The 27,143-nt window shown below is 37.9% G+C and overlaps 19 protein-coding genes across 19 annotated transcripts; 8 read left to right on the top strand and 11 right to left on the bottom strand.

Moving 5' to 3' along the window:
• Window positions 1-146: 146 nt before the first annotated feature.
• HRK1 (putative serine/threonine protein kinase HRK1) lies at window positions 147-2,342 on the top strand (the record flags this gene model as incomplete). The annotated part of the gene is made up of 1 exon (XM_033913495.1): window positions 147-2,342. The coding sequence occupies one exon, from the start codon at window positions 147-149 to the stop codon at window positions 2,340-2,342; it is 2,196 nt and encodes a 731-aa protein (XP_033769386.1).
• Window positions 2,343-2,630: 288 nt separating this feature from the next.
• On the bottom strand, window positions 2,631-3,899 carry PNT1 (Pnt1p; the record flags this gene model as incomplete). Its single annotated transcript, XM_033913494.1, has 1 exon — window positions 2,631-3,899. The coding sequence occupies one exon, from the start codon at window positions 3,897-3,899 to the stop codon at window positions 2,631-2,633; it is 1,269 nt and encodes a 422-aa protein (XP_033769385.1).
• A 246-nt stretch (window positions 3,900-4,145) lies between these two features.
• RBL2 (Rbl2p) lies at window positions 4,146-4,466 on the bottom strand (the record flags this gene model as incomplete). Its single annotated transcript, XM_033913493.1, has 1 exon — window positions 4,146-4,466. The coding sequence occupies one exon, from the start codon at window positions 4,464-4,466 to the stop codon at window positions 4,146-4,148; it is 321 nt and encodes a 106-aa protein (XP_033769384.1).
• Window positions 4,467-4,746: 280 nt separating this feature from the next.
• Window positions 4,747-6,039, bottom strand: DSE3 (Dse3p; the record flags this gene model as incomplete). Its single annotated transcript, XM_033913492.1, has 1 exon — window positions 4,747-6,039. One exon carries the CDS (start codon window positions 6,037-6,039, stop codon window positions 4,747-4,749), a length of 1,293 nt encoding a protein of 430 aa, XP_033769383.1.
• Window positions 6,040-6,566: 527 nt separating this feature from the next.
• Window positions 6,567-7,610, bottom strand: GPN2 (GTPase GPN2; the record flags this gene model as incomplete). The annotated part of the gene is made up of 1 exon (XM_033913491.1): window positions 6,567-7,610. The coding sequence occupies one exon, from the start codon at window positions 7,608-7,610 to the stop codon at window positions 6,567-6,569; it is 1,044 nt and encodes a 347-aa protein (XP_033769382.1).
• A 347-nt stretch (window positions 7,611-7,957) lies between these two features.
• Window positions 7,958-8,968, top strand: RPN8 (proteasome regulatory particle lid subunit RPN8; the record flags this gene model as incomplete). Its single annotated transcript, XM_033913490.1, has 1 exon — window positions 7,958-8,968. The coding sequence occupies one exon, from the start codon at window positions 7,958-7,960 to the stop codon at window positions 8,966-8,968; it is 1,011 nt and encodes a 336-aa protein (XP_033769381.1).
• A 193-nt stretch (window positions 8,969-9,161) lies between these two features.
• Window positions 9,162-10,898, bottom strand: GCD1 (translation initiation factor eIF2B subunit gamma; the record flags this gene model as incomplete). The annotated part of the gene is made up of 1 exon (XM_033913489.1): window positions 9,162-10,898. The coding sequence occupies one exon, from the start codon at window positions 10,896-10,898 to the stop codon at window positions 9,162-9,164; it is 1,737 nt and encodes a 578-aa protein (XP_033769380.1).
• A 288-nt stretch (window positions 10,899-11,186) lies between these two features.
• RPT4 (proteasome regulatory particle base subunit RPT4) lies at window positions 11,187-12,500 on the top strand (the record flags this gene model as incomplete). The annotated part of the gene is made up of 1 exon (XM_033913488.1): window positions 11,187-12,500. One exon carries the CDS (start codon window positions 11,187-11,189, stop codon window positions 12,498-12,500), a length of 1,314 nt encoding a protein of 437 aa, XP_033769379.1.
• A 70-nt stretch (window positions 12,501-12,570) lies between these two features.
• HNT3 (DNA 5'-adenosine monophosphate hydrolase) lies at window positions 12,571-13,227 on the bottom strand (the record flags this gene model as incomplete). The annotated part of the gene is made up of 1 exon (XM_033913487.1): window positions 12,571-13,227. One exon carries the CDS (start codon window positions 13,225-13,227, stop codon window positions 12,571-12,573), a length of 657 nt encoding a protein of 218 aa, XP_033769378.1.
• Window positions 13,228-13,403: 176 nt separating this feature from the next.
• On the bottom strand, window positions 13,404-13,889 carry CDC31 (centrin; the record flags this gene model as incomplete). Its single annotated transcript, XM_033913486.1, has 1 exon — window positions 13,404-13,889. The coding sequence occupies one exon, from the start codon at window positions 13,887-13,889 to the stop codon at window positions 13,404-13,406; it is 486 nt and encodes a 161-aa protein (XP_033769377.1).
• A 324-nt stretch (window positions 13,890-14,213) lies between these two features.
• Window positions 14,214-16,646, top strand: TRE2 (putative zinc metalloprotease; the record flags this gene model as incomplete). The annotated part of the gene is made up of 1 exon (XM_033913485.1): window positions 14,214-16,646. The coding sequence occupies one exon, from the start codon at window positions 14,214-14,216 to the stop codon at window positions 16,644-16,646; it is 2,433 nt and encodes an 810-aa protein (XP_033769376.1).
• A 156-nt stretch (window positions 16,647-16,802) lies between these two features.
• Window positions 16,803-17,636, bottom strand: OSW1 (Osw1p; the record flags this gene model as incomplete). Its single annotated transcript, XM_033913484.1, has 1 exon — window positions 16,803-17,636. One exon carries the CDS (start codon window positions 17,634-17,636, stop codon window positions 16,803-16,805), a length of 834 nt encoding a protein of 277 aa, XP_033769375.1.
• Window positions 17,637-17,887: 251 nt separating this feature from the next.
• On the top strand, window positions 17,888-19,879 carry SEC63 (protein-transporting protein SEC63; the record flags this gene model as incomplete). The annotated part of the gene is made up of 1 exon (XM_033913483.1): window positions 17,888-19,879. The coding sequence occupies one exon, from the start codon at window positions 17,888-17,890 to the stop codon at window positions 19,877-19,879; it is 1,992 nt and encodes a 663-aa protein (XP_033769374.1).
• Window positions 19,880-20,002: 123 nt separating this feature from the next.
• Window positions 20,003-20,533, bottom strand: NAT5 (peptide alpha-N-acetyltransferase subunit NAT5; the record flags this gene model as incomplete). The annotated part of the gene is made up of 1 exon (XM_033913482.1): window positions 20,003-20,533. The coding sequence occupies one exon, from the start codon at window positions 20,531-20,533 to the stop codon at window positions 20,003-20,005; it is 531 nt and encodes a 176-aa protein (XP_033769373.1).
• Window positions 20,534-20,703: 170 nt separating this feature from the next.
• TMA16 (Tma16p) lies at window positions 20,704-21,240 on the bottom strand (the record flags this gene model as incomplete). The annotated part of the gene is made up of 1 exon (XM_033913481.1): window positions 20,704-21,240. One exon carries the CDS (start codon window positions 21,238-21,240, stop codon window positions 20,704-20,706), a length of 537 nt encoding a protein of 178 aa, XP_033769372.1.
• A 210-nt stretch (window positions 21,241-21,450) lies between these two features.
• On the top strand, window positions 21,451-22,365 carry TUM1 (thiosulfate sulfurtransferase; the record flags this gene model as incomplete). Its single annotated transcript, XM_033913480.1, has 1 exon — window positions 21,451-22,365. The coding sequence occupies one exon, from the start codon at window positions 21,451-21,453 to the stop codon at window positions 22,363-22,365; it is 915 nt and encodes a 304-aa protein (XP_033769371.1).
• Window positions 22,366-22,598: 233 nt separating this feature from the next.
• Window positions 22,599-23,936, top strand: CLP1 (cleavage polyadenylation factor subunit CLP1; the record flags this gene model as incomplete). Its single annotated transcript, XM_033913479.1, has 1 exon — window positions 22,599-23,936. One exon carries the CDS (start codon window positions 22,599-22,601, stop codon window positions 23,934-23,936), a length of 1,338 nt encoding a protein of 445 aa, XP_033769370.1.
• Window positions 23,937-24,168: 232 nt separating this feature from the next.
• On the top strand, window positions 24,169-26,229 carry APC5 (anaphase promoting complex subunit 5; the record flags this gene model as incomplete). The annotated part of the gene is made up of 1 exon (XM_033913478.1): window positions 24,169-26,229. The coding sequence occupies one exon, from the start codon at window positions 24,169-24,171 to the stop codon at window positions 26,227-26,229; it is 2,061 nt and encodes a 686-aa protein (XP_033769369.1).
• Window positions 26,230-26,481: 252 nt separating this feature from the next.
• On the bottom strand, window positions 26,482-27,099 carry SRL1 (Srl1p; the record flags this gene model as incomplete). The annotated part of the gene is made up of 1 exon (XM_033913477.1): window positions 26,482-27,099. The coding sequence occupies one exon, from the start codon at window positions 27,097-27,099 to the stop codon at window positions 26,482-26,484; it is 618 nt and encodes a 205-aa protein (XP_033769368.1).
• Between the last annotated feature and the right edge of the window lie 44 nt (window positions 27,100-27,143).

Genomic DNA, 27,143 nt, shown 5'->3' with positions numbered 1-27,143 from the left:
GATTTTCAAGACTCGTTTCAGGGCGAAATTAAATACAATAGTAGCGTTTGACTACCACTTGGAGCCACTGCTAAAAATTGATCTGATTGAAAATAATAATACTCTAATAATTATAATAATACGGTCGAATTGCTTCCCGTATAAAGATGCCTAATTTGTTGTCGAGAAATCCGTTCCACGGTCATCATAATGACCATCACCATGACCGTGAAAATTCGTCTAATAACCCGCCGCAGTTGATCAGAAGCTCTAAATCTTTTTTAAACTTCATTGGTAGGAAACAAAGTAATGACTCATTAAGAAGCGAGAAATCTACGGATTCCATGAAATCTACCACAACCACTACAAATTATACTACAACAAATCTCAATAACAATACCCACAGCCATTCCAATGCAACCAGTATCTCAACAAACAATTATAATAATAACTACGAAACAAATCACCACCATAATATCTCTCATGGGCTCCATGATTATACTTCCCCCGCATCACCAAAACAAACTCACTCCATGGCAGAATTGAAAAGGTTTTTCAGACCCTCTGTAAATAAAAAACTATCCATGTCCCAACTTCGTTCAAAGAAACATAGCACCCATTCCCCCCCACCTTCAAAATCAACTTCTACAGTCAACTTAAATAATCACTATCGTGCTCAGCATCCTCATGGCTTTACAGACCACTATGCTCATACACAGTCTGCTATACCGCCAAGTACCGACTCCATCCTATCTTTGTCTAATAATATTAATATATATCACGATGACTGTATTCTGGCCCAGAAATACGGGAAATTAGGTAAATTATTGGGTTCCGGTGCAGGCGGGTCCGTTAAAGTTCTTGTGAGACCCACTGATGGTGCTACTTTTGCCGTTAAAGAATTTAGGCCAAGGAAACCGAATGAAAGTGTGAAAGAGTATGCCAAGAAATGCACAGCAGAATTTTGTATCGGTTCGACTCTACATCATCCAAACGTTATCGAAACTGTTGACGTTTTCTCTGATTCCAAACAAAACAAATATTATGAAGTCATGGAATACTGTCCGATTGATTTTTTTGCCGTTGTTATGACGGGTAAAATGTCCCGTGGCGAGATCAATTGTTGTTTGAAACAATTGACTGAAGGTGTTAAATATTTACATTCCATGGGTTTGGCACACAGAGATTTGAAGTTAGATAATTGTGTCATGACTTCTCAGGGTATTCTGAAACTAATTGACTTTGGTAGTGCTGTTGTATTTAGATATCCTTTTGAAGATGGTGTAACGATGGCTCACGGAATCGTGGGTAGTGATCCTTACTTAGCGCCGGAGGTAATTACGTCCACCAAATCTTATGATCCTCAATGCGTCGACATATGGTCTATTGGGATCATATACTGTTGTATGATGCTGAAAAGATTTCCATGGAAGGCCCCAAGAGATTCTGACGATAATTTTAGATTATATTGTATGCCAGATGACATAGAACATGACTATGTAGAATCCGCCAGGCACCATGAAGAGTTACTGAAGGAAAGAAAGGAAAAACGCCAAAGGTTTTTGAATCACAGCGACTGTTCTGCTATTAATCAGCAGCAGCCAGCTCATGAATCAAACCTGAAAACAGTTCAAAATCAAACTCCAAATACGGCATCTATACAGGATAAAAACAGCAACAAACCAGAAATTAAGGAGGGAAACACCGAAGAGAACAAAGACGAGGATAGCAATAATGATAAAGAAAGTACACCAGATAATGGCAAGGAAGGTACTATCAACATCAAAGCGGGCAAAAATGAGGATATAAGCACGCTAGTTTCAGCTAACGCTAAAAAGACAGATGTCCATACTAACGCTGATTGCAATAACAAAGCTGATGGCAATGCTAACAGTGACTGCGATAACAAAGCGGATTGCAATGCTAACGGTGAGTGCAGCAACGAAGCGGAGTGCAATGCTAAAGTTGATGCCAACGCTAAACCTGATGTTGCTCCCCAAAACAATCTACAACAACAACAACAACAACAACATCACCAGCATCAGAATCAGGATAAGCCGCATAGTATTGCTTCTGATAGTAAATCGAGTCAGCAACATAGAGGACCTCACCATAAAAAAATTATTCATGGCCCATACCGTTTGTTACGTCTACTGCCACATGCTTCCAGACCTATCATGTCCCGTATTCTGCAGGTGGATCCTAAGAAAAGAGCTACCTTAGATGACATTTTTAATGATGAATGGTTCGCCTCCATTGCCGCCTGTACCATGGATTCAAAAAACAAGGTTATTAGAGCGCCTGGCCATCACCATACATTGGTTAGAGAGGAAAATGCTCACTTAGAAACCTACAAGGTTTGATACGAACTACTCAATTATTTTCACTTCTTTTTTCAATTAATTTAATTGTATTTTCTATTTTTTCTTATTTTTTTCATTTTTCAATTGAAACGCTTGACGAAAATCTATATACTATATATATGGAAGAGTATCATTATACATACAATATAGAGTTACATTGCCCTTTGCTCCAAAAGCAAGAAACTTCACCACTAAAATATTGTTTGAATTTAAACCAAACAAGTTTAAAAGAATTCCTGTTTTAAACCCTATGTACAAGGTAGATAATATCATGTATATTTCCATTCATTAAATATCATTCGTAATTACCAATTCTGAATTATATTTTAACAATGAGATATTATTAACGCCCCATTTTTCACTGAACGTATGTTTTCCGTTTAAAGATACCGTGTCATTATATCTCAATGACCAATAGAGGAACAGTCTTTTCAATAAGATTTTTTGCCCTAACGTGTCATTAACCATCTCATTCAGGTCATCGCCCATTCGATAAAGTTTCCTTTCAAGAATGCAGTTAACCAATTCCCTATCACTTAGCCCGATTTTAGTTGCCTCAACATCAGTGTTCAGTATACTCTGCAACAGTAACCAGTCATCGATAAAGAAATACTGGTAAATTTTTTCTATCTCATTGCAAAGTAATTTCTGTAATTTTAACTTCTTATAAATGTACAGCTTCCATTTTGATACCATACTTTGAGGAAAGCTTGTCAGAAAACTATACAAATTCTCAATAGGAACAACATACGGTGCCTCATACTTGATAGCACCCTGCTTAGTAAACTCTAAGGGACCCAGGCCGTAGTTCTCTTGTGGCCTTGTAGTATTTTTGATATGAAGGTTAGATAGCTTCTTGTATCCACCAGGAGTTAAGCAATTGTATGGGCAGACACGCGGAAAAAATGTGAAGATCAATGCACTAACCTCCTCGAATATGAATACTAAAGTGAAGAATACCGGTAACTTCCAGATTTGATCTCGCCTGATCAGCTCCACCAGTGCTTTCCTATTGATTGAAAATGGCCTTGATGGGACTTTTGCCGATACTCTACTAGGCAATGATGAAGACGATAGCTTAATGTTGATTTCATGCATTTCTATTTCCCGTACCAATTTGGCCAAAGCGCCATTTTTAATGTCGAATTTACGTCCTTCGTTTCGTGTATCCCAAAATACTTTTAAAGTGTTCTGAATCCCTGTTTTATAGCTTTTTAAAAGATACAACCCGATTCTAAACCACCCTGTCATGAATTTCCTCCATTGGCCAACTTTAGTGTCCAGTTTTACCTGTTCTAAGATATCCTGTTTAGGAAACTTGGTCATCGGCAAAGATCGATTTGAATTTAGAGTTGCAGTCAGAAGTTCTGGAGAATTTGAAGGTGTTATTTTGGCATTCCAATTGACATCCTGCACTATCTGTAGTGCCCCTGATTTGTACCGGCTATTCAAGGCTTCAAACAGTGCCGTCTTCACCAAACTGTGTAATTGAATAGAATCGCTTTTCATCACCGGTGGTGTTGTGTACCTTCGTATCATTTTAAGTCGAGAGTACATATTGGGGGGGCCTTAAATGTGTCCAGCCGATTACAAATAGAGCAATAAATTTCTTGTTACCAGGATAGAAGGTTCTTATATAATGGTCACTGTATCTACAGTCGTCTCCATGCTTCTACTTTTGCATGTAATATTCCGTACATTTTCTAGCGAGATTTAATATTCACCCCAAACATGCTTGTATATAATGAACTATAAAACCTGCACCAGATGAATGCAAAAAGCAAGAAATGGATTATCTATAGATTATTTAGAAGCCAGTAATTCCTGTGCAGAAGTAATAGCAGATTTTGCATCTCCTACATCTTCGGTACCTTGATAAGTTTTTAGAAATTGCTCCAAATCCTCTTTAAACTGTCTGATCTTTTCATATAAAGTAGGTAGCAATCTTTTTGTGTCATCCAGGACCTCCTCCTGTTTCTTTAAATCATATGGATCAACCGATTTATCTTCTTTAAGTTTTGCCACATGAGCTTCCTGATCTTTCAGTTCTTGTTGGTAATAACCTTCCTCTTTGGTCAGCCTCTTCAAGGCCTTAACTTTTATATCCAATTGTGTGGGTGCCATTAATACTGAAGTGCAGCCTTCTTGATTTCAATCTGTTGTGCTTCGTGATCAAACATATGCCTGTAAACCCATTATATCCAACTACCCTGTTTATATATAGTCGTGCTAGTTCTTGCTTATGGTCCTTTGCGGGTAATATGGTAAAGGATGCGACATAAACGGGGACATTTAGTGTTGAAATTGTGACATTTTTCCATTAACGACCAATTTTAATGCTATTACTACGCAGTTCGTCCTAACCTATATATCTACGATTTATTGAAGCCTAAAATAAAAATGGTTATTCACTGTACATGCTACTACTGCAACTTTCAATTTCAATGCAGTCGATTTTTTCTCGCAAAATATCCAAGGCCGTATCTTCCTCATCCTTGTCACCGCCATAATCACTATCGTCGTCGAAATTCACACCATGCATTATTTTAGGTGGATCGAGAGTTATTTTTTTTAATTTTCTTAGAGAGAGTTTATTCAAAAGTGTATTGCACGGTGATGTTTGTGTAACTTTTGGTAGCTTATTATGTATATCCAAGTCTTCCACAGATAAAGTTGAGGGCAAAGTTTCCAGAGCAGTGCAGTAGCCTTCTTCATTAGTGCTTTCAGACATAATGGATGATCTCATTGACCTCTTATTCGTGTTCCATACTGTACTCTCCACGTCGGGCAGCTCCTCTTCTGAATTCCATTGGTCAGAGTATGTACTGCATCCCGATGTAGAGTATTCCGGACTGGAAATGAAATCATTTAATGCGTTAGAATTGACAGGTTTCAATTTCGGTGTTACTGACGAAAACAAAGTCTCCGTGTCATCAGGGCATACAACATACGGTACCTGAAATGCTTCACTTTTTTTAGCTATTTGTTTCGAAGTGCATATATCGATAATTCTGTCAATTTCTGAATTTAAAGCAGTGGAGTTCTTCACAGAAACATTTTCGTAGGCTGAAAGGATTTCATCAAATAATATTTCACTATCGCTTTTACCATATTTATTTTTTCTATGGTAATCTTGCGTCTGTTTTTGCACTAGCGGGACCGGATCGATTGGAGTGAGGCCTTGTACAGGCATTACAATTGGGGCCGGTCGAGAAACAAACACTCGGTCAATAATATGATTGGGATGCTTCTTATGCTGTACAGGTTGCATTACTGCAGGTTTTGGCAGTGTTGGCCTACGTAGGCTTTTTCTTTGAATTGACACTGGTTCTACCTTCTTTCTTCCTCGTAATCGTAAGATATTGCTTTCGGAATTAGCTACTCCTTTGGGAGCTCGTATTCCAGTGAATTTTTTCTCTTTAATAATGTCAAGTTGAGGGCCTGGCTTCTTCTTGAAGTCATGCAAAAACAATTCTGGAACGGATTCCAGCCGTTTCCTTAATATCAAAGTACCACCAAATCTTTTAGACAATCTATTTTCACTATTGCCGTTACATAAAACTTTATCATCTTCATCTTCAAAATCTTGTGGTATTGGTGGTATGTATTTCAAGTCATCAGGAGTTAATGTTAGAGAAGATGGCCTGATCGCATCGACATTCTTTTCAATCCTATTACCCAAAAACTTTCTTGGCATTACCAAGTTATCGTGTAGAATATTTTTTGCTACCTTGTCCTCGCAATTATAAATGGTCCATTCATTCAGTAAAAACTTCTGAATCTGAAAAGTTCATTAACATAGAGTAGCTAACTATTTCACAACATTTTATATTAAGATCACCGCAAAAGCCTTAGGATCCCCGCACCGGTACCCCATGACAGATATAGACAATATGGGTGGTACTAATCGTTTTAACTTCTTCTTCTTCCTTCTCCTACGATTCATTGTTTAGTTGCTGGTTAATTTTTCTTCTTCCGCTTTTACTGTCGCCTCCGCCGAGGGAATGGCTGGTTGACCTGGTTTATTATTGACGCTGGCTTTCAGAGAAGCCATCATGTCCAAAGTTAGATTTGTGTCTTTAACAGCTAATTTGTGACTTGATCAGCAACTCACTGGCCTTTCATAATACACTGCTATTACTTATATGCATATATAGTCATGTACACAAGTTTAAATGTTGAATTAGATCCCACGGCTGAAACTAAAAAAGAAATCCGACAACGCTATCTAACGAAATCCGTACCCTGTTTTTCTTCCCATTCCTTCAGCGCATTTTCCCACTCATCCTCTTCATTCACATCAACGGCTTTATTTTGCAACTCTTGTTCTTTTAGCAACGCCGCGCGTTTCTCTTCTTCCTCTTTATCGTACTTCTCTTTATTGTCTATCCATCTGTCCTGAATGTCGTAATTTGCTAGTAATGCACCTTCTCTAGAGGCCTCAGCCCAAACTGTATCACCGCCAACTTCAGATGCGCCGAATATGTAGCCATTTGCTTTATCTATAACACCTTGAAGATTTATCATACTTTCTTTATCATCCACAGACAGGACCTCAAATGAAACCAGATTGAAATCTGAAACAAGCTCTTTGATTGTCTCAGTTAACTTGCTATATTTCTTTCCCAGTACACTAGAGCCTTCCTTTTCGATATATGGCTCCAAATAATCTAGATCCTGAACCTCTGTATAATAATCTAATCTAAAGGGTAATTCCCCGTAGGATTTCAACATATCTATCTTAGAAAAAACGTTAATGTGGGGTAGATCCATCATTAACATAGACCTTAATGCGAGTAGCAAAATGGAGATGTATTGTGAAGGAGAAGTCATGTAAAAACAGTCTATCAAATTTACTACACAGAATCTCATGTCCAATTCTTTTTCCATTTTCTTAAAAATGCTGAATAAAGATGAGTGATGAGTAAATAACTCCACTTGTCCGGGACAGTCAAATACGAGATATGCCTTTTCTTCTTCTACAAGCGACTTGATTTGTAATATGAACAAGTCAATGGACTTATCCAAGGATTCAACAGCATACATCAAACCACCATTGGGGCCTAACTGTTGCTCTTGCATAATCTCCTCCAAAGTTATAAAATCTCGAATATCCACAGCACATGGGTAAGGTAACGCATCATTAGCAGGGTCCATATTTACTACCTGAGAATGTCTTCCAATGGCATTGAAAAACTGTGAACAGCCGTTGCAATAGGTTGATTTTCCTGAACCCGGTGGGCCAATAACAATTTGAGCAAAGGGCATTACTCTAAAGTCCAATAGAAAATTCAAATTTTTGCTATCACAACTATCAAAGCGAAAAACCTATTTCAATACAGTAGCAAATATTTAATAATGCAGTCTTTTAATGGGCATCACTTACTTTGAGTAACAATCTCCATAATCACTTAATACGAACATTGATTCTACTGAAGTTCGGGGATCCTCCAGTGGCAAATCGTCATTCGGTTGCACATAGAGTAGGATCTACAATGAAGCAATTGTGTAGCCAACAGCTAACACTAAAGTGAAATTGGGTTCCCATACAGCTGTTACTAATTGTGAGTTGTTTCTTTTAAAAGAGAAAGAAAAGAGAAGGAAAGCAAATTACAATGTCCTTACAACACGAGAAAGTTACAATTGCACCGCTGGTCTTACTATCTGCTTTAGACCATTATGAGCGTACACAGACAAAAGAAAACAAAAGATGTGTTGGTGTCATCTTGGGTGATGCTAACAGTTCCACTATCAGAGTCACTAATTCCTTTGCCTTACCGTTCGAGGAAGATGAGAAAAACCCTGACGTATGGTTTTTAGATCATAATTATATTGAAAACATGAACGAAATGTGTAAAAAAATCAATGCCAAGGAAAAGTTAATTGGATGGTATCATAGTGGTCCTAAATTAAGGGCCTCTGACCTCAAGATCAACGAACTGTTCAAAAAATATACTCAAAATAATCCGCTATTATTAATTGTTGATGTCAAACAAAAAGGTGTTGGTTTACCAACAGATGCATATGTCGCCGTTGAGCAAGTTAAGGATGATGGTACATCTACAGAAAAGACGTTTCTACATTTACCATGTACTATTGAGGCCGAAGAAGCTGAAGAAATTGGCGTAGAACACTTATTGAGAGATGTTCGTGATCAAGCAGCAGGTGGTTTATCCATCAGATTGACCAACCAATTAAAATCCTTGAAAGGACTACAAAGCAAACTAAAGGATGTTGTCGGGTATTTAGACAAAGTCATTAACAAAGAGTTACCGATAAACCACACTATATTGGGCAAGTTACAAGATGTTTTTAATCTTTTACCAAACCTTGGAACACCCGATGAAGACGAAATGAATATGGAGGATCACGACAGAATTAAGATTTCAAACAACCTACAAAAGGCTTTAACTGTAAAGACTAACGACGAATTAATGATCATATATATAAGCAATTTGGTTAGGTCAATTATCGCGTTTGATGATTTAATTGAAAATAAAATCCAGAATAAAAAAATTCAAGAACAAAGAGTAAAGGACAAACAATCAAAGGTCTCTGAAGACACTGAGAATGGTGACAAAGAAACAACTGCACCATTGATCCAACAAAAGAATAAGAAAAATTAATTCAACAATTAACATAACATAATATAGGAAATAGATGTGTAAAATGCTACGTATTAATACAACATGTTAATTTACTTGAGCATAATTGTGTTCTTTTTAAATCCCATGAATAAATGCATAATAACGCTTCTAATTTTGTCTATTTACCTGGTCCCTTATTGAAAGGGATGGGGGAAACATACGTATGTTTATATTAACGTTCAAATAACCCATCGTCTTCATATTCGTATTCATCGGTATATTCACTATCATCGGAATCTTCATCGCTTCTCTCATCGCTGTCAGTTTCTTCTGCGATTTCACTTGCGCCAGCAATAACACTATCATCATATATTAACTCGTCCTCCTCATCTTCATCCAGATAAACGTTGGCGAGTGTTTCACCTTTAAAGTTATTTTTAGGCTCCACGACATAATGGCCTTCAATATAACAATTGCTGAGTTTACACTTAGAACCGATTTTTGCCATGGGTCCAATAATACAATTTTCCAGAATTACTTCGTCACCAAGATGGACTCCAGGAAACAAGAGAGACCCGGCAATACGACACCTGGAACCGATATTGGCCTGAGTACCCACAACAGACATCTTGACGTTACTATGAGCTGAGATCTGGCATTTGGGATCTACTATAGCATCAGCACCAATAGCGGCGGATTGAATTTGTATATTTTTCGTGAACATCGTTTGTGATTTTATCTTTAGTACAAATCTATTAGCGTCCATGTAAGCATTTAAGTTATTGGCTCTGATGAACAAGGTTTCGTTTGGTAGAATAAAGATACCTATTGGTTCCCTCGGTTTGGAATGTTGCCATGAACGACGAGATAAATCTCTAAAAACTTTACTTAGTGATTTATTACAGTTTATTGGGTCCAAGATCAGATCGTTCTTTTTCTTGAAGTACGTGGGTTGGATAGATGCAACCGGAGGTTTGTAGTCGTCGTCATCATCATTATTACGATCTTCATCGTCATCAGTGGTAGGAGGATTTTGTTGTTGTTGGTTTCCAGCAAACGGATCCTTAAACGAAGCTTGTCTTGACATTGATTGCGGCCCTAATTTTAGCAATTGGCAAAGTTCAAAAGAACAAAAATAGATGAATGAGTTCAGTAACTTAGTAGATACGGTTAAATTTGGATAGTTCCACAACAAATGAGATCTGATCTGTAGATATTTAGTCTTTGTGACGTCTCTTTGAGAGTAGACGTCCAACAATATTGGCTGTCTCTCTGAGTCCTCGTTTTCTGAATATACAGTGAAAAATTGCTGTTGCTTCTGCTTCTGCTGTTGTTTTTTATCGATACTACTATCCAAAGAGTTCTTATAGTAGATGGTCATTGCTAGATTGTTATCATCCCTATTCCTAAATTGATCGACCAAGATTTGTGGAGGTATATCTGTGACAAAATCACAGGGCAAGATTACAAAATCGCCATTGATTCTAGGCAAAAGCTCTTTTTGCAAGGACTCACCTGTAGAATTTGCTTTCGAAGGGATGAAATTGATTTTCTTAGGATCTTGCAAGTGATGGCTGTGGTTGGAATTCGATAAAGCCTTGAAAATTAACTCAAACTGTTGCTTTCTTAGGGACAGAAACGAAGTCAGTCCACTTTCAATTAATTCGATTTCGTCAACGGGTGCGACCACATTGATCTCTTTGAAATCCCCTTGGTCACACCAATCCAAGACGTATTCAATCATGGGTCTATTACCGATGGGCAAAAGAGCCTTGGGCAAGCGCGTTGAATATTGCATGAACTCGTTTATTACAGTTGAATCTAGGGTGCTATTAACTAATTCATTAAGTTTGTCACCGTTTGTGGCAGCTGTACTGTCTTTGTTCTGCGTTTGGAATGGAAAATCTGGCTGGGTGAAGGGAGCCAGATTAGAACCTTTACCGCAGAAGATAAAAGCTTGGATTGACATTACTGCGACAATAGGGAGAGGCGAGTGGGCGTGGCAGTTTTAGGTCAGCACAGTATCCAGCCCTTTCAATTCCATCGTGAAGTACTTTATTGTTATATTTCAATATAGTGATGAGAAGTGAAAAATTTTGCGACAGGCGGGTGACCTTCCGGTAAGTGGAATTTGCCACCGAAGGGGAATGGAAGCTTGAAAGACCATAGTGAAGTTAGTTGAATCTAGTAACAGGCCCTAGAGCCAGAGGTAGCAGATAAGAGCAAGGAGACAAGAGCAAGGGGACTAGTAAAAAGGATGAGTGAAGAACAGGATCCTTTATTAGCAGGATTGGGGGAAACACCCAACGACAACCGTACCCAACAGTCACAGGGACAGCAACCAGAGCAACCACAGGAAACGGAAGGACAACGTGAAGAGGAACCTTCTAGATTGGATCCCGAACAGGAGGCCCACAACAAGGCCCTGAACCAATTGAAAAGAAAGCTGCTAGAACACAGAAGGTATGATGATCAGTTGAAGCAGCGTCGTCAAAATATACGAGATCTAGAGAAGCTATATGACAAGACTGAAAATGACATAAAAGCTCTGCAAAGTATTGGTCAATTGATTGGGGAGGTTATGAAGGAATTATCTGAAGAGAAGTATATAGTCAAGGCCTCTTCAGGCCCACGTTATATTGTTGGAGTTAGGAATTCAGTAGAACGTTCTAAGTTAAAGAAAGGGGTGAGAGTCACCCTAGACATCACCACTCTGACTATAATGAGAATTTTGCCCAGAGAAACAGATCCATTGGTGTATAATATGACCAGTTTTGAACAAGGGGAAATCACCTTTGATGGTATTGGTGGTTTGACTGAGCAAATCAGAGAATTAAGGGAAGTTATAGAACTACCATTGAAAAACCCGGAAATTTTCCAAAGGGTCGGTATTAAACCTCCAAAGGGTGTGCTACTATACGGACCCCCTGGTACTGGTAAAACTTTACTAGCAAAGGCAGTTGCTGCCACTATTGGTGCCAACTTCATCTTCTCTCCAGCGTCTGGTATTGTAGATAAATACATTGGTGAATCTGCCCGTATTATTAGAGAAATGTTCGCATATGCAAAGGAACATGAACCTTGTATTATCTTTATGGATGAGGTGGATGCTATTGGTGGTCGAAGATTTAGCGAAGGTACTTCAGCAGATCGTGAAATCCAGCGTACGTTGATGGAGTTATTGACCCAGATGGATGGTTTTGATAATCTTGGACAGACTAAAATCATCATGGCTACAAATAGACCAGATACTTTAGATCCTGCCTTATTAAGGCCCGGTAGGTTAGACAGAAAAGTTGAGATTCCATTGCCAAATGAAGCCGGCAGGTTAGAAATTTTCAAAATCCATACTGCAAAAGTCAAAAAAACAGGAGAATTTGATTTTGAGGCTGCTGTAAAAATGAGTGATGGTTTCAATGGTGCTGATATTCGTAACTGTGCAACTGAAGCTGGGTTTTTTGCCATAAGAGATGACCGTGATCACATTAACCCTGACGATTTAATGAAAGCAGTCAGAAAAGTAGCTGAAGTTAAGAAATTGGAAGGCACTATAGAATACCAAAAATTATGATGTTGGAAAAACACGTATATGTATAGGTATGTATATATCAGTAACAAAATGGAATGCAAAAAAGCTTGCCTTATTTGAGCTGAAAATAACTATTGAATTCCAATTCTAAGTGTTTTTTCAGTGAACTAAATTTATTACTAAAGTTTTCCTGACAGTAGCAGCAAATTAAATCGTGTTTTTTCAGATACGTGGTCTCAATGTCCTTGTCTGTGCCTAATTTTTTTCCGGTCATTGGTAAATCGTCCCAACTAATGAAAAATCCAGTATTAAATGAATTATAATGTTTTTTGTTCTTCAATCTTACAGAATGGAAATCTTTGGATATTACGTGTATATGCAAGTTGGCCATTGAAGGTACACTGTGTATCCCAACCCGTACAAATTTTTTCACAAACTTGTTTTCATCTTCTAATATGTCGCCGCCCAAGTCGAGGTCTTCGTCATCATGACTCTTCTTCACTCGAAACTTTTCTTGAAAGTGTCGGAAAACGTGACTAATGGCAGAATCGACGTATGGTTCAAATTCATTCTTGAACTTTGCATCGATTACTTTAGTGGGATGACTTCTGCTCAGCTGCATAGATCGTGGCAATATCAATAAATGGCACTCTGATTTAGGAAACGAGTCCTTAATTATGGACACTTTGTCATCAAAGTATATAACTGTACCATCATCTATTGTTTCTGGACTAGTAACATAACTTTTTAACGCATATCTCCACGACATTTCAATGTTTTTGTTTTCTCTTATAATATTGTCCTACAGGCATGATTAGATTGGCTTTTTTTCACTTTTAAGTGCATCCTTAGGCAAGATATAATCTCAAAATACGAAACAAGAGTCCCATAGGAGTATACTAATATAGTTACAAATCATTTTTATAGATTAAATATATAGCCAAATTAACTATCGGTACAAATAGCTATGAATTCGTTTTCGTTGATTTCGCCATCACCATCCAAATCAAACTCTTCGATCATCGCTCTCAGCTCTTCATCCGTCAATGTTTCCCCCAATTCTTTAGCGACGCGCCTCAAGTTTTTGATACTTATCTTCCCAGTATGATCATCATCGAATAATTGGAATGCTCTCTTTATTTCATCTAAGGGATCTCTTTTCAATATCTTTTCCCCCATTACAATATAAAAATCGTCGTACTTCATCAAATGCCGCCCTTCACTATCATATTCATCTATTAAGTCAAGTATTTCCCTCTTGGGTAGTTCAAATCCTAAGGCCTTCATTGCTACCTTCAATTCGTGATAGTCGAGGAATCCATCGTTGTTCATATCGAACAATGAAAACGCCTCATATATTTCTTGCTTTTGTTCTTCCAATAGCTCGCTATTAAGTGGGCCTGACTGTAGCGACGACCTGCTCTTACTCATTCTGTGTGGTTTATGATCCTTTCTTCTTTGATTTACTTCCTTTCTCGTTTAACAGAATCTCTTTTATACTCACTATTTAGGTTTCTTCTTTTTTTCCCTCTATTTCGCAATAAGCCACCAACAATATTGAAAATTTAGTTAATAATTACGGCATCAAGTAAGAACTGGTCATTTAAACAAACACTTCCCACACCAACAAATTGTCTGTTTCATAAACGTGCCTCGGATACCAGAGAAATATATCAGGCTTTGGGCTATTCTGAAACCCGTAACTAATTTGCAAACCAAGGTAATACCCCCGGGTATTGAGATCAAGTAATTTTAATGAGGGGCAGTTATCAACCAGTGCCAAGTACAAACCTTGAACATGAAAATACTATACCCACTGCATCTTCGTCGCATACCCTGTTAATGAATCAACATTTTGATGATTCTCTTCCTGATTCTAACAATAATAGCATAGACACTAGTACTACGCCTCCAACTGAACCACCTTCTTATGAATTTGATATAGAGGACCCACGCAATGATATTCACAAAAGAACACATCTACAGAGGGTTTCTATTGGATTCCAGGAAAAGATCCTGGAACCTTTAATGGAAAATATTATTCATCCGTTCTTCCAAATATCAAAGTTCATCCAAGACAAAGCAGACTATTACTTAAGTAAAATCGGAAATCCCTTCATACTTCGAAGATTCTTTTACATCATTTTGATGTCATTTGTTGCATATTATGTCTTGTCAAGTGGCTATTTGCTCAACGAAAAGGCATCGGGATCTAAAGGGATGTTTTCTCAACACGATATACTTTTCGAATATGCCAAGAAATCCGTGGATTTGGCTAAGTTTGAGAGAGATTTGGAATATATTAGTAGCATGCCCCATGGATCCGGAACGAAGGGTGATTCAGCAATTACTCGATACATTCAGGACTCTTTTGACAATAATGGGTTGAAATTAGTAAGGGAAATGGGATACCTGGTTTATTCTAATTATCCAGGCAATGTATCAATCTCATATTATGATAACGAAAATGAAAAGCACGATTTAAAACTTTCCACGGAAAATTTTAATCCATTAAGCTCGAATGGGAAATTGTCCAAAGTAAGCTTAATTTACGCAGGCAAGGGTACAACAAACGATTTACAAAATTTAAAAGATTCAAAAACGATAGAAGATGGAAAAGACTATGTGCTTTTACTACAATATGATAAATTAGTAAGTCAGCAAGTACTACTTGCTGAGAAATTTGGAGCTAAAGCTGTGATCTTCATATCTGAACCATATGGTGAAAATATAGACGTTGTTCAATCTAAGCCTGTAGGATTGCCACAATATTCAACTGGTGATGCGTCAACACTAAATCGGTTTGGCTCTGTTGTAGAAGAAAAGGACCTTGAATTTTGGCGTTTAGCTCATATTCCAACTATCCCGATCTCCAGGCGGCAAGGGCAAGAGCTACTATCGCGTTTATCTTCTGGCGGAATAACAGTTGATGGTGGCAATAACGATCATATTCATAGTGGGAAAATGGGTGACGTATTGGTCGATTTAGATTTGCAAACCAATGTCAGGGAAAAGCATTTCGTCCCTAATGTTGTTGGTAAAATTGAAGGGAGAGAACAATCCGACAAGGCCATAATAATTGCTGCATCAAGAAATTCCATTAATTTTGGAACCACCTATCCCAATTTTGGTACAGCTGCATTATTATCTATAGTACAATTATTTCAAGAGGTAAAATATAAGTTTGGTTGGAAACCATTGAGAAATATCTATTTTATCTCTTTTGGTGGTTCTGAGTTCAATTATGCTGGATCTTCTGAGCTCGTTGAGCAAAGGCTAACTCCATTGAAAGACGAAATTTATTCTTTGATTGATATTAGTCAGTTAGGCATACCCCCTAGTGAAAAATATGAAAATGGTAAAACGGGGGGAAAATTGAGCATTGAGACTCATCCTTTATTAAAGAAGTTTTTCAGGAACAGAAATGCGCATTTAAACTTTGATATATCCGTAGATAACGTACACCACTATGGTGACTGGACCCCATTTCTAGCAAATGGCATTCCTGTGTCTGTAATATCTTCCGATTCTACGAGGAACCGTATCACCCCATCTGAAACTTCTGAGGATAAATTTGAACTTGTTGAAAAGATGCTGGAAAGCGAACAGAACCAACAAACTGTCAAGAATTTGCTTCTATATCTTTTGCATATTAGTATGGAATTGATTGATGATCCGTTACTTCATTTTGATATAATAAATTATGTTGAAGATATCGATGAACGATTACAAAGATTAGAGCAAGCATATCCTGAGAAACTAAATTTCACATCAGTAATTAAAGGCTTATTATTTTGGAAGAAAATCGGTAACGAATGGACGTCATGGACTCAAGGTTGGGAGAACATAGTATGGTCACATGGAGATGGTATAGAGCCCTCCTTACTTTCAATCAATAGATGGACGTGGAATAAAAAATTGACTAATATTGGTAGAAGAACATGCTCTCCGGCAGGTATACCTAATAGATCATTTTATAAGAACATTTTATTTGGACCAACGCTGATACAGGAAGATAGATCTAAGAATGGTGAGGATGTAGATTTTTGGACATTTCCAGGAGTAATGGATGCAATTTATGATGATGACTGGAAGAGGGCGCAAGAACAAATCGACCTCATTGGCAAGGTACTCCATCAGTCAGCTGCATTGTTTGTCGAGGAGACTAATGATATCGGGTACAAATAAACCGCACTGAGAGAATAAGAGTAGAATACATATTGTAGGTACAAGAAAGTATGTTGATAAATGTTTTTTGTTTGATTATGTAATACATGGCACGTAGGCATTCTTCGTTTTATGAAGCTTTTCTTCCTGCTATTTTATGTTTGTATATATCCATTGTCAAATGACACGAGAAAAGGAAACGATAGGATAATTTTGGAATTCTTGTATCTTAATCGTACCAGGTTTTTTCCCTACGCCCTTGTTCTGCCGCAACGGTTCCTCTTCAAAAAGTTTCTCAAGCAACTCAGATTTTCCAACTACAAGGTTACTTTGTTTCTGTGAAAAAGTTTTTTTAGAATGCTTGTGCAAGGAGTGATAATCTTTGACCCTCAGGGAATGATCATCACAAAATCTGATATATACTGAAGAAGAATCTTCTTCTTCTTCTTCAAGAGCGCCGGTCCTAGTCCACTTCCTATTATTCCTAATCCCTAGCTTGTCACTTCTTATAGTATTCTTATCGTGGAATATTATTTTTACGTCAGCATGTTTTCCTGTGACTTTCTTGATTTTTCTAACGGTTTCTGCGCACTGTTGGTGTTGAATTCCGTAGATACTTCCATCCTTTCTCTTTAAATCCTTACCGAAAAATTCATTGTGGTAGAACCTTAGGGCATATTTTCTTTTGCTTAATTTTAAACGAGACAAGCTATTCCTTTGCAGTACGTATACCCTTGGTGATTCTTGGCAACCCTTTGAAAACCTTGCTATCAACAGTGGCTTCTTTTTGGAACTCCCTGGACACAAGCTGGAGGGTTCATTTATCATATCTTCAATGCGTGTTTCGGAAAGGGGACTCAAATTCCAGCGAGTATTGTATTGGTGAATGTGAAGTTTGTGGACATGCCACCTTCTCTTCAATCTCTGGCAGCTAAAAAATTGACGCAGTCGAAAATACAGGTAAAGAAAATGACCAGATCTGGATTTTCTAGGCGACGGTGGTGCCCTCATATTTACTTTCTACTATTGATTGTCTCCTAACGTTAAAGATTTACGATGTCACAATCTGAGTTCATTACTGACACAATCCCTTTTATAACGCGTATTGGTCACTCATCACGGAAAGGCGTTTTCTGAAAAATTTGTCTTGAACACGTCGAAGATCACTGAACGAACAAAAGATGCGACTAGAACAATAGTGAACTGTAACTGATTAAAGAAGGCGTTCACAGCGAAACACATATACTGCATACTACAGCACAATGCCCACAAACTACGAGTATGATGAGGCTAGTGAGACATGGCCGTCCTTCATTTTAACCGGGATCTTGATGGTCGTCGGGCCCATGACACTATTTCAAATATACCAAATTTTCTTTGGGTCCAATACTGAAGATGTGAATCCAGGGAGTAATAAGGGGTTTAATGAGGAAGTTTTCAAGAAGTTGAATGAAGAATACACTAGCGATGAAATCAAACAATTCAGAAGAAAGTTTGATAAGAATAGTAGTAAGAAGTCCAAAATATGGAGCAAGAGAAATATTATAATTATTGTGGGATGGATCTTAGTGGCAATTCTTCTGCAAAGGATCAATAGCAATGATGCGATTAAAGATGCAGCCACAAAATTATTTGACCCTTATGAAATTCTTGGTATCTCTACCAGTGCTTCCGATAGAGATATAAAGTCTGCTTATAGAAAACTTTCTGTTAAATTCCATCCAGATAAATTAGCCAAGGGCCTATCGCCTGATGAAAAAAGCGTGATGGAAGAAACTTATGTTCAAATTACGAAGGCTTACGAATCTCTTACTGATGAATTGGTTAGACAAAACTATTTGAAATATGGTCATCCAGATGGTCCACAATCTACTTCACATGGTATTGCTCTACCAAGATTCTTGGTGGATGGAAGTGCATCTCCACTATTAGTAATTTGTTATGTTGCGCTATTAGGTTTAATCTTACCATATTTTGTTAGTAGATGGTGGGCAAGAACGCAATCGTATACTAAGAAGGGAATTCATAATGTGACGGCCTCTAATTTCGTTAGCAACTTAGTCAACTATAAGCCATCGGAGATTGTCACTACAGACTTGATCTTGCACTGGTTATCGTTTGCTCATGAATTCAAACAGTTCTTCCCTGATTTACAGCCAGCAGATTTTGAAAAACTTTTACAAGATCATATCAACCGTAGAGATAGTGGTAAACTTAACAATGCCAAGTTTAGAATAGTGGCTAAATGTCACTCTTTGCTACATGGTTTGTTAGACATTGCTTGTGGATTTAGAAATTTGGATATTGCATTAGGTGCAATCAATACCTTCAAATGTATTGTTCAGGCTGTACCATTAATACCAAACTGTCAAATCCTTCAGTTGCCTAACGTAGATAAAGAACATTTCATAACTGAAAACAAAGATATTCATACATTGGGTAAATTGTTTACTTTGGAAGATGCCAAAATTGGTGAGGTTCTTGGCATAAAGGATCAAGCAAAGTTAAATGAAACTTTGAGAGTTGCATCGCATATTCCGAACCTAAAGATCATAAAGGCAGACTTCCTTGTCCCAGGTGAAGATCAAGTAACACCGTTATCTACCCCATATATTTCTTTGAAAGTATTAGTTCGTTCTGCTAAGCAGCCATTGCTACCAACTCGCTTGATCCCTGAAGATAAATTAATAGAGCCCCAGGATTTTGAATCCCAAAGAGATCCATTTGCTATGATGGGCAAGCAGCCATTGGTTCCATATTCATTTGCGCCATTTTTCCCTACAAAGAGACGTGGGAGTTGGTGCTGTCTGGTGAGTTCTCAAAAAGATGGTAAAATACTTCAGACACCAATTATCATTGAAAAACTATCTTACAAGAACTTAAACGATGACAAAGATTTTTTTGACAAGAGGATAAAACTAGATTTGACCAAACATGAGAAGTTTGATATAAATGATTGGGAAATCGGAACCATCAAAATTCCATTAGGTCAGCCTGCACCTGAGACTGTTGGTGATTTCTTCTTTAGAGTAATCGTTAAATCTACAGATTATTTCACCACAGATCTGGATATTACTATGAATATGAAGGTCCGTGATTTGCCTGTAGTGGAAAAAGTGGAAGTTTATTCTGAGGAAGACGATGAGTATTCTACTGATGACGACGAAACTGAAAGTGATGACGAAAGTGATGCTAGCGATTATACTGATATTGATACAGATACAGAGGCTGAAGACGATGAATCACCCGAATAGAAAAAAAGTGCCTTTTATAGTTTTTCATTTTGGCTCTTTGACGTATATATTTCATCTTTATAAAAATAGATACATGTGTATACAAAGCAAAACAAAAAAATAAAGAAACTTCCCAGCCATCTGTTAAGAAATGTGCTTTTTCAATAAAACGGCATCTTGTTCGCTACCATTTACATCCTTTATGACATTGTTAACAGTTTCGCCGACTTGTTCGAAGCCATGAGCTATAAACCATTGCTTGGCAAGATCATCTATTGCAGGCAAATAGACAAACACGTTATGCTGATGACATTCGGAGCATTTGTCCTCTGCAAACTTTAATAATTTTGAACCAATTGACTTGTTCCTATAATTAGGCAACACACCCAAAAACTCGATTTGAATGCCCTTTAGAGATAGTTCATTCTGTTTCTTTGGAACTAATTTAGCAACCAGGCCACCCACTGGTATTTCGCTGTAATAAGCCAGCTGTGTGAAACGTACATCCTTCTTTGAAGATGGCTTTTTATTTTTTGCAACTAAGGTATCCTCTGCGAATAATGCACTGAAAAATGCATCTTGATATAAATTTGGTACTGTCACATGAGCTAGTTTGCTTAACATGCCCAGATTGTTAGCGTAAACATTGTCTAATGTGCATATATCACGGCCCATATTTGCACTTCTCCGTCAATTGTCTTTGCCAACTTGTTTATTGTGGTTAAATTCGTGAAAAAGCTTCGCTGATAATATCAGTTTTCTTTTTTTTTTTGCTTTTACTGTAATATACATACATATTATTATACAAAGAGTATATAAACTATAAAACTTCTCCGCGGTGCTTCTTATTCGTTTCCTCCCACAACTTGTTCACCCTTATCATTAATTCTAATCAATCTTAAAGTATTCAAAAGGCCAAAAGTACCATTCCAGTTTCTGAGAAATTCCATATTTTTCGCATCACTCAAATCTGGACAGAGAAACCCCGCCTTAAATTCTTTTAACTCTTGTTCCCTCCTTTGTTGCAGTAGCACCTGTCTATTGCTTGGTGGTCTGTTTGACCTTCTTTTTCTTTTTAATTCGTCTAATTCCACATCATCTCTTTCAATGAAACTTTGAATAAATTCTCTTGTGTGGGCGTGATCAAATATTGGTTGCTCTTTGAATGTATCAGAGTTAACCACATCTTGCATAAATTTCACTCGAGCCAGTTCATGGACTCTTTTGTCTTGATGAAGCTTTTTTTTGGCAGCGATTTTATCTTCACGCATGGTGGCCCTGACCAGCTTTTCATATTTTCTACCCTTCGGATGAACCGTAATATTCTTCCCCTTCTTAGAAAAGTTCTTTTGCAACTTAGATAAAGATTTAGTAACCGGCATGATTAGTTTGTCGTGGTAAGTCCTATTCCACTACTCTTCCTTCTTAAGAGAGTGCTTTTGAAGAGCTCATCTCCTCTCGTCTTTAAAAACTATTTTAAAATTTTCGCTCGGGAGTGCTCAGCTGAATACAAAAATGCAGTGTGTAATGCATACAATGAGGACAAAAGCATAAAAGAAAGCTAGTTGTGGAGAAAATTGCCGATATACTCAATGTTATTATTCAAACTTATTTCTCCAGAAGCATTTGTTAAGTTAGTGGCGAGCGAAAAGGCTCGTAGGGTCATTCCAGTCGACGCAACATGGTACCTGCCCAGCTGGAAGCTCAATAACAAAGAGGATTTCTTGACCAAACCTCGTATTCCAAATTCCATTTTCTTTGATATTGATGCTATCAGTGACAAAGAATCGCCCTATCCACACATGTTCCCTACAAAGCAGGTTTTCGATGATGCAATGAGTAATTTAGGAGTTCAAAAAGATGATATTCTAGTGGTATACGATCGTGTTGGTAACTTTAGTTCCCCAAGATGCGCTTGGACATTGGGAGTAATGGGACATCCTAAGGTGTACTTGCTAAATAATTTCAAAAAGTACGAAGAACTCAAGTACCCTCTAGATTCTTCTGAGGTCGAAGCGTTTTCGCCCTACCCAAAGAGTCATTATGAATCCTCAAAGAGTTTCCAAGATAAGGAAGTTGTAGACTATAAAGAAATGTTCCAATTAGTCAAGAGCGGGGAACTGGCTAACAAATTCAATGCTTTTGATGCGAGAACTCTGGGTAGATTCGAAGGAACAGAACCAGAACCACGTTCAGACATCCCATCGGGGCATATTCCAGGCACCCAACCATTACCATATGGATATTTGCTTGATCCGGAGACCAAAACGTATCCAGAAGATGGGGAGGCGATGCGTTCCACCGTGGAAAAAGCCTTGAAGGACTTACATTGCACTTTGGATCCAAGAAAACCAACCATCTGCTCCTGTGGAACTGGTGTTTCAGGGGTCATTATCAAGACAGCATTGGAGCTAGCCGGAGTTTCCAACGTTAGATTATATGATGGATCTTGGACTGAGTGGGCCTTGAAATCTGGTCCCGAGTGGATTGCTGAAAATAGAAATTAACGGGAGAAACCCGTCCTCGGCACATTGATTTAATTAGCTACATATATTGATTATCTATGTATTTACATAAAAGGAGACCTCTTTCTCTTTTACGCTCCTCATTGTTATTGTCCGGTAGAATAAAAAATAAAAGCAAAAAATGAGATTGCTGGCAAAAATGAGCAGAGGTCTTTCTATTAAAGAAGAAGAGCAAACAATTGAGTCTCTTCGAAATATAGCACTACCGAACGATCATGGCAAGTCTACCTGGTATTGATGAGCACACTACGTCTGAAGAATTGATAACTGGTGATAATGAATGGCACAAGTTGGTTATTCCCAAGGGCAGTGATTGGCAAATTGATCTTGAAACAGAAGGAAAACTAATAATTAAGGTGAACTCGGGTATAGCTGAGATATTTGGCACCGAGTTAGCAGTAGATGATGAGTATACTTTTCAGAGCTGGAAGTTTCCTATATACGCCGTCGAAGAGACAGAACTAGTATGGAAGTGTCCTGATTTAACTACGAATACCATCATTGTCAAGTCTAACCATACTATGAAATATATATACAATCTACACTTTATGTTGGAGAAAATAAGGATGTCTAATTTTGAAGGCCCTCGAGTGATGATTGTTGGTGATTCGCAAACCGGGAAAACCTCCCTGTCAAGGACACTATGTTCGTACGCTTTGAAGTTTAACGCTTACCAACCACTATTTATCAATTTGGACCCTCAACAGCCCATCTTCACTGTTCCTGGATGCGTATCTGCCACCCCAATATCGGATATACTTGACGCACAACTACCTACCTGGGGTCAGAGTCTCACTAGTGGTGCCACACTACTACATAACAAACAGCCAATGGTGAAAAATTTTGGCCTAGAAAGGATCAATGAGAACAAAGATTTATACCTTGAGTGTATAAGCCAGTTAGGTCAAGTGGTATGTCAGAGGTTACATATGGATCCTCAAGTCAGGAGATCAGGATGCATTGTTGATACACCATCAATATCACAACTGGATGAAAATTTGGTTGAGCTGCATCATGTAATTGAAAAACTCAATATCAACATTATGCTGGTACTATGCTCCGAGGCTGATCCTCTTTGGGAAAAGGTAAGAAAGACATTTGGCCCAGAATTGGGAAATAATAACATTTTTTTCATCCCTAAATTGGATGGCATCTCCACAGTTGATGACGTATACAAGAGGTCCTTGCAAAGGACATCCATAAGAGAGTACTTTTATGGTTCTCTGGATACAGCCTTGAGCCCTTATGCTGTTGGTGTTGATTATGAAGATGTCACTATTTGGAAACCTAGTAATGTCTTTGACAACGAGGTTGGTAAGGTGGAGCTGTTCCCGGTCACGATAACGCCAAGCAACCTACAGCACGCTATCATAGCCATAACGTTCGCAGAAAGAAGGGCAGATCAGGTAACTGTAATAAAATCGCCTATCTTAGGGTTTGCTTTAATCACAGAAGTTAATGAAAAAAGGCGTAAATTAAGGATTCTATTACCTGTACCAGGTCGACTTCCCATCAAGGCGATGATTCTAACTTCATATAGATATTTAGAGTAGGTAAAACTATCTTTTTAAGTGCATTAATATCAGATTCATATAAGTACCGTGCTGTGCCATTCAAATACTCATCGATTAGTTTTTGTTGTTATTTTTCCAACGCTTATGAATCAATAATGCTAATTTGTGTCTTTTAACATCATTTGCGCTAGCAAAAAAAACTGCTTCAGTTTCATCGAAGACCATAAAACAAAAGCCAAAAGAAGAAGACAAATCAAAACTGATCACGGAAATGAGTGAGTATGGTCCATTAGGTATTACCAACTTTATTACTCCGTATGACCTGTGCATATTAGTCCTAATACATGTTCACAGTTCGCAAGATAACGGTATAGCGGTACCGACAGAAGTATTTCTTCGATTAATATCCCCCACGAGGCCTTCGATAGAATGGAACCCCCTGCTCAAGGATAATAGCAATTTACGACCTTCATCTGTTGTTCCACCTCCTATACTTCCTATACTGGAAAACGTAATAAGGATGCTATTAGATGACAGAGATGGTAACAAAATAGCTCTGACATTAATGGGTTATTTAGAGGCAATTAATGGGCTGGATTCAATAAACAGATTGATGATGGATTTAGAAAAGAATTGTTTGGTTAATAACTACAGGTCGATGAAAGTGCGCACAACATCAACTAGGAGACAAATGACAAGAGCAAGTTTCTTGGGAACGTTTTTGTCAACTTGTATACGCAAGTATCAATTTGGTGATTTTGAAATGAGGGAGACGATCTGGATAAACCTACAAAATTTCAAAACTGCATTTAAGCAAACTCCACTATGGCAACAGTTCAAAGATAACATTCATATTCAAAAAGTAAAAAACTGTCTTCTTGCTAACGATGAGATCTCGGTGGAGGATCAACAGATGGTGGAATTTTTCCAAAACTTTGATGATTGTAACGACGGTAATTCGAAAACAATGAACGAAGAAATTAATGGGACATTGATTTCCATCCAGCATTTACAATCAATAGTTAACCGCCAAATTGTGGATTGGTTAAATACTACAGAATTTAATTCGAACGGCCGCAAAGAAGGGGACATCACATCATATGAAGAACAACGCCAACTAGTTTTTGACATGTTAGATACGCTTTCATTGAACGATGCCACAAAGTTTCCTTTGATTTTTATATTAAAGTATCTGGAAGCTATTAAGGAAAACAGTTATCAAATCGCGCTAGATTCACTACACAATTATTTTGATTACAAGTCTACAGGTAATTCTCAAAATTACTTCCATATATCTTTGTTGTCCCTTGCAACTTTCCACTCAAGTTTTAATGAGTGTGATGCAGCAATAAATTCTTTTGAGGAAGCCACGAGAATCGCAAGGGAAAATAAAGATATGGAAACGTTGAATTTGATCATGATCTGGATAATAAATTTTATAGAGGTACACCCGGAGTATGCCAATAGATTCTACATTACAGTGGAACAGATTATAAAATATCTGAAAAATAGTTCAGACGTGGAAGATGCCAATATATTCAGTAGCGCTTACAAGTTTGAAACATTGTTATCTATGGTGAAAGAATCCAAAACTGCTGATGTTTCTAGCTCACTTCTGAAATTTATGGCTATCACTTTGCAGAATGTGCCTTCTCAAAACTTCGATCTCTTCCAAAGTCTTGTTGATTATGAAATGAAATTTTGGAAAGAACAGGGATATGAATCCATATCCGGTGTATATGAGAAATTCATATCTCAAACATCCTCTTCTTCGCTGAGAAATCACGACTCTTCTGTCATCAATCGAGATATAAAAGCAGCTTTTAAGGCACTTGAAGAAGATGATTTTTCAAAAGTCAAACAATATCTTTTGAAATCAGAGTCACTGAAACTAGACTACGCCCAGCAAATAAATTTTAAATATTTAAGAGTGAAATACTTGATCAGGACAGGTGATTATGACCTGAGTATGCGACTAATTAACCAATATATCAAAGAATGCTGTGAGGAAGTAGCGGATTCGAACTGGAGATTCAAATTTGAAATTGAAAGTATCAACGTTTTGCTTCTATGTAATGTAGGGATAAGGGGTTTGCCGAAGATAATGCAATTAATTGACAAATACAAAGAGATAGGAAATCCTTTGCGATGTGTGATATTGTTGCTTAAGTTGTGTGAGGTTTTGGTTCAGGTAGGGAAGGGAGCGGAAGCAGAGTGCTTGGTGAGCTGTAATTTATCCACCATTCTTGAATTCCCATTTATAAGGAAGAAGACAAATGAACTCTTAAAGTCCATTAGCGTTGAGAAGGACACGGATGTTCAGATGACTTGACGACTATTACATAAAGCAAATTAAGTGAAGTGTCTTTCTATTTTATTTTATTTTTTCCAGTTAACAAACAAATGTCCATGTATATATATATATAAACGAGAGAAAAATGATAGTGAAAATTAAATACCAGTTGGAACTTAAACTGACGTATTTAAGTAGCAGAAGGATACAGTTACAGAAGAGGTGAAATTGTCAATACAGATACAAAAAAAAAACAAAAAGAACTTAAAAGGACACGTTTGAACTCATAAATCACCAACTGGTCGAATTAGTAATCGAGGTAGTGTTGTACCATTGTACGTTACCTGGAGAGGTAGTGGTAACTGAGGGTGCGCCGGTGACAGTAACATATTGAGTAGTCGTATTTGGGGTGACTGTAACGTACTGTGTAACGGGCTCATTGGTCACAGTGACAAACTTTGTGATTGGGACACAACCGTTAGAAGTTGAAGCCTGGTCAATGGACCTAACCTTCGCATCCTTGTTGTTCGAATCCTCATCACTGACACTGACTGCAGTAGATGATGGAGCCAAGGTAGTGGTGTCATGAAGGGTTAGCAGCAAAGTGGACGTGATGGTCGAGGTGGAGGTAATTTCATGGGTGTATTCTGGTGCTGCCGATCCAGAAGCCGAGGAGGTGGCCGCATTGGTGATGGTGGCCGAAGTTGAAGTGAACCAGTTCGTGGAGTACACCGTTGAAGTGACGAAAAAAGTGGTGGTGTCGTCAGCGTACGATATGGTAGTCTCGTGGGGCTCCAAGGAGTAGCTGGGCGCTAAAGTGGTAGTGGTGAAGGCAGTATTGTTCGAGTAAATAGCGGACACAGAACTTGTCAAGGCGAAAAGAGCGAAAAGAGCAACGGAGTGAAACATTTTTTTTTTGTTGATAAAGAACGACTAAGGTGAGAGTGAGTGTG

Source organism: Saccharomyces paradoxus, chromosome XV, assembly GCF_002079055.1.
Source record: "Saccharomyces paradoxus chromosome XV, complete sequence".
NCBI classification, from domain to species: Eukaryota; Fungi; Ascomycota; class Saccharomycetes; order Saccharomycetales; family Saccharomycetaceae; genus Saccharomyces; species Saccharomyces paradoxus.
Note: the sequence above shows the minus strand (reverse complement) of the source record. Positions and strands in the feature narration are given on the sequence as shown.